This window comes from Emiliania huxleyi (genome assembly GCF_000372725.1).
Source record: "Emiliania huxleyi CCMP1516 chromosome Unknown EMIHUscaffold_188, whole genome shotgun sequence".
NCBI lineage: Eukaryota > Haptophyta > Isochrysidales > Noelaerhabdaceae > Emiliania > Emiliania huxleyi.
In genome coordinates this window covers 298,045-307,558 of record NW_005200712.1, presented here as the reverse complement: position 1 = coordinate 307,558, position 9,514 = coordinate 298,045, and the positions used below count along the sequence as shown (strand labels likewise).

At 65.2% G+C, this 9,514-nt stretch overlaps 4 protein-coding genes across 4 annotated transcripts in view; 3 read left to right on the top strand and 1 right to left on the bottom strand.

Annotated features, from left to right (window-relative positions):
* Positions 1 to 1,015, bottom strand: part of EMIHUDRAFT_456638 (hypothetical protein) — a 2,522-nt gene extending 1,507 nt beyond the window's left edge. Inside the window, exons 1-4 of the mRNA XM_005782668.1 lie at positions 873 to 1,015; positions 445 to 743; positions 180 to 293; positions 11 to 67 (exon numbers count right to left, since the gene is read on the bottom strand). Coding sequence (XP_005782725.1) covers positions 11 to 67; positions 180 to 293; positions 445 to 743; positions 873 to 996 — 594 coding nt within the window. The 5' untranslated portion in view covers positions 997 to 1,015. The remainder of the gene's footprint in view (positions 1 to 10; positions 68 to 179; positions 294 to 444; positions 744 to 872) is intronic.
* Positions 1,016 to 1,960: 945 nt separating this feature from the next.
* Positions 1,961 to 2,544, top strand: EMIHUDRAFT_233141 (hypothetical protein; the record flags this gene model as incomplete). The annotated part of the gene is made up of 2 exons (XM_005782667.1): positions 1,961 to 2,314; positions 2,464 to 2,544. The coding sequence occupies 2 exons, from the start codon at positions 1,961 to 1,963 to the stop codon at positions 2,542 to 2,544; spliced, it is 435 nt and encodes a 144-aa protein (XP_005782724.1).
* Positions 2,545 to 4,667: 2,123 nt separating this feature from the next.
* EMIHUDRAFT_233139 (hypothetical protein) lies at positions 4,668 to 6,430 on the top strand (the record flags this gene model as incomplete). Its single annotated transcript, XM_005782666.1, has 4 exons — positions 4,668 to 5,502; positions 5,925 to 6,127; positions 6,224 to 6,263; positions 6,354 to 6,430. 4 exons carry the CDS (start codon positions 4,668 to 4,670, stop codon positions 6,428 to 6,430), a joined length of 1,155 nt encoding a protein of 384 aa, XP_005782723.1.
* A 926-nt stretch (positions 6,431 to 7,356) lies between these two features.
* EMIHUDRAFT_233138 (hypothetical protein) lies at positions 7,357 to 9,218 on the top strand (the record flags this gene model as incomplete). Its single annotated transcript, XM_005782665.1, has 4 exons — positions 7,357 to 7,531; positions 7,622 to 7,812; positions 8,032 to 8,573; positions 9,137 to 9,218. 4 exons carry the CDS (start codon positions 7,357 to 7,359, stop codon positions 9,216 to 9,218), a joined length of 990 nt encoding a protein of 329 aa, XP_005782722.1.
* Between the last annotated feature and the right edge of the window lie 296 nt (positions 9,219 to 9,514).

Below are 9,514 nucleotides of genomic sequence, written 5' to 3'. Positions count from 1 at the left end.
GCCTCCCGACGACGAGGGAGTCGAGGCCGGACGAGACGCGGAGCAGGTGCAGCGTCGCCTCCTCGTCCTGCGGCGGCGGTGGTCCGCGCGGCGGCGGTGAGGGGCCGAGCGCGCTTGCAAACGAACTGGGCGCAGGCGGAGCGCGGCGGCGGCGCGGCGAGGCTTGGGGCGGGCGGCGCCTGCAGCATGAATAGGTTTGGGCGCAGCGTCTCGGCCTCGAGGCCGGAGTGGCCTCTCAAAAAGGAGAGCACGTCGCGCGTCGCGGCGTAGTGGTCCTCGGCGACTATGTACACCTGCCGGTCGACAGCGATGACGAGACGTCAGCGCCGCGCCGGGACGAGGGGCGGTTTGCGGCCGAAGAGGAGGAGGGCGGCGAGGACCAGCGCGGGCGGACGAGGACGCGTGCACGCACAGCCGGGCGTGTGGCGACGGGGCGGGCGGCACCTCGAAGCGGTTGCAGGTGGAGAGGATGGCGGCCTCCTGCACCGTCTCGTACCCGACGAGCGCCGCCGCCGCCTCGTTCCACTGAGCCTCGGGGATCGAGAGCTTCTCGCGCACCTCGACCGTCGCCGTCTTGTGCGAGAGCCCAATCACCAGCGGCTTTCCAAAGGTCTGCGCCCCCTTGCGCTTCGACGCTGCAGCCGGCGGCGACACCGCAGCCTCTGCCGCGGCGCGCGCCTGCTCCATCGCCTTGGCCCCCGCCGCTGCAGCGGTCACCACGGCTGCTTCGCTAGGCTGCGTCGCTGCGAGCAGGAGGGGACGGAGGGTGGGCTGGTGCTGCGCTGCGCTACTCGCGCCACCACCCCGCGCGCAGTGGATCCGGCGACCACGCATCGAAACCGCTCTCGGCTCTTGGGCTGGCTGGTGCGCACCGGAGCAGCGCGGAGCAGCGGCGCGCGCGGCGCGCGAGGCGGGCGCGACAGCAAGCTGCACGCCCCCCGCCCCCGCGAGGAACGCGACAGACAGTAGCAGCAAACGCGATGCCCTCACCCTCATTGGAATGCCGAGGCGAGCTCACAAGGCGGCCTAATAAGGGCCGGGTTGTTTTTTCTTTTCTGTTTTTCGTTTCGATCCACCCAGCACGAGAGAGAGAGGGTGTAGGCAAAACAAGACACAGAGCTCACACAGAATCACAGCGGGAGAAAAGCGGCGAGTCGCAATTCCTGGGGTCCTTGTGGGTGGTAAAATCTGGGCACCACTGCCACTCTCGAGGTTCTCGAGGTGGATATCTATCCTTTGGCCGCGTTGGGTAGCGAGGATCGGTTTAACGCGGTCCACGCAGGCGTGTTTGCTGACGGCCGACCGTCAGTGCACGGAGTTGCCCCTTTATCCGACTGCCCCTGCGCCACCCTGCTCCCTGGCGCCTCTGGGCGCTGGGGGCGTCGCCGTCGCTGTCTCGCTGTTTTGGGAGAGAGAGATTTAGCAATAGGGAGGGTGGCACCTTTTGTGAAACTGAAACGCGGAACGCGATCTGTCTCGCGTTCCTCACTCAACGCTTGCGATTCAGCTGTCGCGCCGCTGGATGATCTTGCTCAGCTCGCCGAGCTCGACCTGAACGGTCAGCGGCGCGACCGCTGAATCGCAGCCGTTCGTGCTGCACGCATGCATCGTTGCAGTTTCACCTGAGGGAGGGTGTAGATGATGTAGAGTGTAGAGCGCTGTATGTAGAGCTGTATGTAGAGCTGTAGAGCGCTGTATGTAGCGCTGTAGAGCTCTACATCCGCCTCGGGACGAACTGCGTGCGTTGTAGAGCGATGTAGAACACACCAGTGAGGGAGGGCGAGACGATCGAGGGGTCCCGTACCATGCGGAATCGACCCTATCCAGTGCTCAAGTGCTCAAGCGATGTAGAGGCGCTCTACAACGTGAAATCTCTACAACAAACTCTACATCTCTTTTCTCCCAGTAAGCTTAAAGTACGTACATCAAAGCGGCGAACGAGGCACGGTCGCTCTCCGACATGAGGCGCGTTGCACTTGCCAGTGCTGCCCTGGCCTTCTGTCTGCCCGCCCAATGGGTGGCAGGTGCCTCTGCTGCTGTGGCATGCCTCACGGCTGCGACTGGCCGGCGCCTCGGCGCGTCAGCTCGGCTCGGCGTAGCGATAGTGGCCAGCGCAACTCGCCTGGACTCAACGCTCAGCCAGGAGCTCCCGCACGCGCTCGCTGGCGCGACTCATGGCGCATGCAACGCGCAGCAATGCTCGCCTCGCCTCGCGCAAATGCGACCGTCCTCGCAGCCGACAGTCCACCGCCTGCTAAAGAAGCACTGCGACGAATGCGGCACCGGCGACGCATGGCAGGCTGGTCATGACGCAGTTATAGGGTGTTGTGTGCCGTCAGAGTGACTCTCTGTGTGTCAGGGATAGTCAGGGCCGTCCATCAGAGCTCCAGTGTAAGCTCGGAGACACCCCATTAGCGCGGCTCGACCTCTTTGAGTCACTGCCTTCCCGCGGTTTGGCTGTAGAGCCTCTACAACAAACTCTACAACAAAATCGCGCTCTACATCGCTCTACAACGCAGGCAGTTCGTCACGCGGCGGATGTAGAGCTCTACAGCTCTACAGCGCTCCACAGAGCGGAGCGCTGTACATCTCTACAGCTCTACAGCGCTCTACACTCTACATCCTCTACACCCTCCCTCTCAGAGTTTCACATTACTTCCCCCCCTCCCTACGGGCTCCAGGCCCCAAATGATGTGTGAGTGTTAGAGTTGCTGTTTGGGGGCCCCGCGAAACTTCATCCACTCCCCTTCACGCCTCGCACGCCGTTCCGCTGGCCCCTCGGCCTCGCTAGGACCTGGCTAGGACCCAGGCTGAGCCGTACCGGTAGCCTGCGAAGACTGCCAGCCCTCTCGCTCGCTCTCTCACACACACACACACGCGCGCGCGCGCGCGCGCTCCTCGTCCGCGCCCGACCGCAGGGCCTCGCGGCGCGGCGCGACTTTCGCGCGCGGAACCCCACCACACCGACGCGATGGAGCGAGCTCCTCAGCCCCACAGCAGATCGACTGGCAGGGCTGGGTGGGGGGAGGTCCTGCAGCGGCGGCATCCGATTGCGTGTGCGCGTACTCCACCAGCAAAATTTAGCGCCTGCTATTGCCATCGGCGGAGCCGTTTTGCCATACGCCCGCCACGATGTGTGCCCAGGCCGCGCCCGACATCGAGTTTGGCTTGACTGGAAGGCGCTTAAGGGGGCTCGACTCCTGGAGAGGGGGGGGGGGGGTCATGTGATTTGATGGCGTGCACTAAAAAGCGCCGAGCTTTCGTTTCCGCCATCTCGACAACGCAACCTCCTTCTCCCACTGCTCCTTCTTGATCAGGGTGAGGCCGAGCCTCTCCGGCGGCGCCTGGCAGAGGAGGCGGACAGGAACCGCCTCAGGCAGCGGGCAGGGATACCGATCCAGCTGTGAGGTGGCGCACCTTGGCCTCGGAGACGGCAAACGACTTGTCCACCCGGTCAACTTCGGGGCTGGGCACGGTGCGAGCGCGAGTCGGTGAGAGAGGATTTAGTTAGCACCAGGGGGCTGCGCACGGCCTCGAAAGGGCAGGCGGAGGGAAGCGCGCACTCTCGGGTGTTGGGATCGGTATAGTGGAGCGAAGACATCGATGCGAGGAAGCAGGGCGTCTCTGCCTTGCCCGCTGGGAACTCGTCCTCGACCCAGTTGCCAATCCTGACGCCCCTCGAGTAGCGAGCGCTGCCACTGCCGCTACCTGCACAGCCGGGGCGGCGAGATAGCAGGTCGGAGAGTACCTGACGTCGCCCGATGGAGCCGCCCCCGAGCGTGTGGTGCGCGGGCACACACCACTCATGGAATCACGTTTCGTGTCGTTTCGGTGTTCGGTTGTCGCCACATTATTGCAATACCGTTATTACCACGAAAATCAAAACAGATTTTTCCCAAAAATATGGATTTTGTCACTCCCTACGCCTAAAAAAACCACCGAGGAGAAGGCGCGGGCAGCCCGGCCAACCCTTCACTCCCACCCACAAACAAGAATGAATGTTATAGCAAAACTCCCTCAGTGCGTGCCAGTCCCGTGCCCAGTGTCGTGCAAGAAAGATGTATGTAGGAATTCCTTTCCTATGTAGGAAGGTGAAGAACAGCCAGGCTCGGACTGGACACCAACGCGGTATGGGTGGACGCTGGACAGATGATGACGACACGCACGAGCGACACACAGACACAAACAGGCTCACAAGACACACAGCCAGCTGGCTGCCACACACCCGGACACAACAAAACCTCTCTCTCTCTCTCACCCGGAGTTGGCGTACACATAACTCAGGGCCACATTTTCTCCCTGTCGCCCCCCCCAGCACCTGCCCAGCACTCCAAAGGACACAAACAAGGGCACAACAAGACAACAGACGACAGGAAGTAACATGTGAGACTAGAGCAGGCTGCGCTCCCCTCTAAAGAAAAAAGAAAGAAAACATACAACCAAGGGAGGGATGGGAGGACGGCACGCCGCCACCACACAGGGATTTAAGGAGAGGAGTGTGGTGTTAGCCCTCGCCAACCCTAACCCTTGGTCGTCGGCCTCTAAATTTTGTGGTAAGACTCTAAATTTGTTGTTCCACCCCGACAACACAGCGGCGCGCCTCGCGGTAAAGTCGCGCGCGGCAGCGTGAAGCCAATCACCGGGGCAAGCGTGGAGCCCGAACCCGGATGTTCGGGATCAACCACGGCCTCATCGTCACCGCCCTCGTATTTGCCGCCGCCGCTCTCGCCCGGTGGCGCACGACTACTACTCGTGTGCCAGCTTTCCTGGGTGGCTCTCGGCCGTTTGCTCTACTGCTGGGGGACTCATTAACGGGCCGTGGGTTCCAGCCAGAGCATCACGGCTGGGTTGCCAGCCTCAGTGATCGTTACAGCCGCAAGCTCGACCTGGTTAATCGAGGCTACGGCGGGTGGAACTCACGCTGGGTGCTGAGGGCTCTGCCGCATCTGCTACCGCGCTGGGGGCCAGATGCCGCGCAGTGCCGCTGGGTGACGCTGTGGCTCGGCGCCAACGACGCGGTGGACGAGTGGGCGAAGCAGCACGTTCCGCTCGTCGAGTTCCGCGCCAACCTGCGCGCGATCATCTCGCAGCTACGGGCCGCCTTTCCCGAGGCGAAGCTTCTCTTGCTGACGCCGCCGCCGTGCGACACGGACGCGTGGGCCGCACACCGGCTGCGGCAGGGGAAGTCCTCCGAGCGCTCGCCGCAGCAGGTGGGCCTGTACGCGGAGGCAGTGCGAGAGGTTGCCCGCGAGCACGCGGGTGGCGAAAGCGCCGTGCTGGTCGACATCCACCGCGCTTTTGGCGGAGCGGACGGGAAGGGAGTCTCCAGCCTGACGCTCGAAGACGGCGTGCACTTGGGGGCCAACGGCTCGGACCTGGTGGCAGGGGAAGTCCTCCGAGCGCTCGACGGGCTGGGGCTCGGCGTCGAGGCGTGCGCCGAGGATGCACCAGGCCACGCAGAGATTGAGAGCGCTGCCGACATAGATCGATGGTACACGAGAGGTTGACGTCGCCATCCGCTGACCGCTCTCACTTTCTTTCACTGAATGTGTGTATTTATTTGCGTGCGTGTGCGCCGCGCGGCTCCTCGGAGCTGAGCGTTGCGCCCTGCCGCACCGGGCGGTACCGTCAGTCGTCAGCCCGAGGAAAAGAGGGCGATCCCTAGAGGGCGATCCGAAGAGCCATTTTTACATCCGGCTGAGTCCACACGGTCAAGGGTGCCAGCCCCCCGGGCCCCCACCGTGTAAACGGGCAACCCCTGGCGCCTGGGTGGGAGCCACGCGAGGTCACGACGTACGTTTTAAACACACCATGTAAAAGCTCTCCGCGAGCTCTCCGCGAGCTCTCTCGAAGTACCAGCTTACTTTCGAAGTAACTTCGACGCTCAGAAGTTAGTCTTGCATATTGGGTTTTTGAAATTTTAGGCCTTCCGTGCTCCGGCCTCCGCTTCAGCCTTTTCTACGCGATGGCCAGCACGTCGTCGCCCGCACCTGCTGTGGCACTCATGGATCAGATGGCGACCGACTCGTTCCTGTCGTCACTCGCTGAGCTGCGGAGCATGCCGCATACTCACGTCAATGAGAAGCTTGTCGGCAGGGCGGAGAAGCCCAACGACTTTGGCGTGCTCGTGACGTTGAATTATTCCAGAGAGCAAACGCAAGCAAAAGCGACTCGCCATCACTGGGTTGAAGAGCGATCGGCCGATCGGTTCGCCGCCACGCAGGAGGCGAAGAAGTGGGTTAATGAGCAGCTGACGGAGGCCGGTATCGAGGCGACTCTGCCAGCAGCCGCCCCCACCGCAGGCAGCAACTCCCGAGGAGCTGAATTAACTCGCCGCCTGGATCGACGAGCAGCCCGATCCGGGTGCTATCACTATGGTGCGGGCGCGATTGGCTTCACAGCCAACGCGCCAAAGCTTCTGGGGCGGTAACAATGGCGTTGCTGATGGAGCATCGCAGCTGGCGGAAGCCCATGTGTGCGCAGCTGAGCGGCAGTTGAAGCGAGCCCAGCAGCGGCTAATTTAGGAGGTCAAATCAGCGATGCAAGCGTACAAAATCGGATGGATAAGGCCGCAAGCACGACCAACGGCAGCGCCACGAAGATCGCGAGGGCTCCGACAGTCATATGTCACCGGTACATGAACATGAGTGTCGGGGTGCATATAAGAACGGCCAATATAAGAACGGCCACGCGGGACGTCCCTCCAAGTCCCGTATGATGAAATTTTCCAGGTTGCCACATGGATGGCGGTTTCGGTCGGGGATCCCGTGATGAACCACCGGACCGGACGCATCCTACATGCAATAATAACAACAAACCTAAATAATAATGTGTATATGTCACGAGAGAATTCAGAGAAACGAAAGAACACGGGGAAAGCCCAAACTCTGGCTCTCTGGGAGGGAGCACAGACAACCAACTGGCAACCAGCTGTTTGTTTGCGGTGCTTCAATTTCGCCGGCTCGACGTCCATCTGGAGGTGCTTTACCGGCGCCCGACGCTTCCTCCCAGCTTCGAGCTCCGACAGCTTTGCCGCCCGTTCCTTCATCGCCTCGAGCACCTCTTGGGACTTGGCGCAGCGCGAGCTCGTCGGGCTCGGGGATCATCCAGCTTCCAGGTCACCTTCTTCGGCGCCTCACATCAAAAGCGAAAAAGTGACCCCTTCCGCTTCTCGTCCGTGTTAACAAAATAACGGCGATCTTCGGAAGCAGTTTCCGAGAGCTGAAAAAGAAAGCTGTGAAAAGAAAGCCAATCCTGATCGCGCAGGAGGCTGCCGTCTCTCTCGCGCAGAAGACTGCTCCGCAAGCTTCGCGGTGGGGCGCGGCGCCGACGCCGACTTTCGCTGAGCGTGCGGAAATGGAGCAGATCGACTCATTCGGGGCTGCTGGCGGGAGTGAGGCACTCAGCCGACCGCACCAGGCCGGCGGCCTGTTCGTTGTGCAGCCGGCGTTGCAGGTGCAGGGATACCAGGCGGCCGAGCCCAGTCCGATCCTGGGGGGCGCGCCGACTCGCAACGCGACGGGTGGAGGCGGTGCGCGCTGCCTGCCCCTGCAGCGTCCAGCCAGCCGTCAGTCATGCCGCTTCCTCGCCGCCTGACGCGCCTCTGCCAAAACCCGCGCAGGCTCGCGCAAGGCCAAGGGCGGCAAGGGCGGGCCGGGCGCGCTGCGGCTGGGGGTGAGCGAGGAGGAGGAGAAGCGCCGCGCGCTCGTGCACGAAGCGGAGCGTGCCGCGCGTGAGCGCGCCGACCGCGCCGCCCAGGAGCTGCTGCAGGAGGAGCAACGCGTCAAGCAGGAGGGCGGCTCCTTTGTCCACGTCCCTCCCGAGCCCAAGAAGAAGAAGGGCGCGACGAAGAAGGGGAAGAAGGGCAAGCAGCCCGCAGGCGAGGCCAGTGGCGGCCGCGCGTCGGACGACAACACCGCGCACAACGACGGCGACGACACTGCGGCCACTGCGCTGCCGCCCGACGGCAGCGGCGGCGGCAGCGGCGGCATCAAGGTTTCCCTTGAGCTCTCCGTCGGCGGGGCGGGCGAGGAGGCGCGGGTGGAGGCGCACGCGCTGACTGCCTCGGAGGCGGGCGAGGAGGACGCGCTGCCCATGCAGAAGCCGCCGCCGTCGCCGCCCAAGCCGCATGATCGTGGCGACGGCAAGGCCAGCGCCGCCGAGTCTGCGGCAGACGCCTCGTGGGAGGTGGTGGGAAAGAGCCGGCGCAAGGGCCGGAACAAGCCGGCGGTGGACGAGGACGCTCCGCCGGGCTCCTCGGGCTCGTCCGACTCTGGCCGCGGTGACGCGCCAGGGCGCGGCGGGGGGGGCTTGCGGCGCGCGTGGTCCGCCGATCCGCTCGGCGCCTCGCAACGTGCCGCCTCGGCAAAGGGCGCCTCTGCTCCCTCCGCCACCGCGTCTGCGCCTTCGCAAGAGGCGCTCGCGGCGACGGAGCGGCATCCGCCCCCGGCGTCGGAGGCGGGCTCCTCCTCCTCCGGCTTCTGCGGCTCGGAGTGCGACTCGAAGTCGGAGGCGGGCTCATCTTCGTCCTCGGCGACGGGCGCGGGGACGGCCTTTGGCGAAAACACAGCCGCGTGTGCGGGCGGCGGCGCGGCGCAGCAAGACTTTGCTGGCTGGGCCGACACGGCCCTTCCCGGCGCGGCGCCCGGCGCGTGCGCCTCGCCATCCGCGCAGCCCGGGGCCACGGGTGCGGCTGGACCAGAAAAGGGAGCGCCGCCGCCGCCGCTGCCGTGGCCGACGCTGCAGGCGCCGTCCAGCCCGCGCGGCGGTGGCGCTCCGGCGAAGCCGCCGCCTGCAGCCGAGGCCCCCGCCCCGACTGCCGTCCCGCCTTCCCCCGCCGCCGCCGCCGCCGCCCTCGCCACTGCCGTTTCCGCCGCGGCGTCGGCCGTCTCGGCCGTCTCTGCCGCCGCCGCGGCCTCAGCCGCGTCGTCTGCCAAGCCGCCGGCGACGCGCTCGTGGGCCGCGCTGGTGAAGAAGGACCTGGAGAAGGAGGCGGATGCTGACCAACCCAAGGCGCCAGTGCTGGCCAAGGGGTTCACCCTCCTCTCCTCCGCCGCCGCCGTTTCCTCTTCCGCCGCTGCCAGCTTAGCGCCCGGCGCCGCAACCGCGACCACCGCGGCGCCAAGCTCCGCGGCAGCCACATCGATGCCTTCGACGGGCGGGTCGACCGAGCCCGCGCCCGCGTCGGCGGCGGCGCAGAAGGCTGCGCCCGACGCTGAGGCAGCAACGGGCGTGGAAGATCCAGGCGCGGGCGAGCAGGCCGCATCAAGTTGCCCCCTCGCGACGCAGACCTCGCCGCTCTCGAGCCCACCAGAGTCGGGCAAGCGCGCAGCCAAACCACCATCGGCTGCGCCGCCACCGCCGCCGCCCCCCCCGCCGCCGCCGCCGCCACCCCCGCCGCCGCCGCCGCCGCCCCCGCCGCCGCCATCAAAGGGCGCCAGCGTCGAGGCTGGCGTTGACGCAACTTCTAGGCCGGCCGCCCAGGCGGAGGCGAAGAGCGCCCCCGCCACTCCGC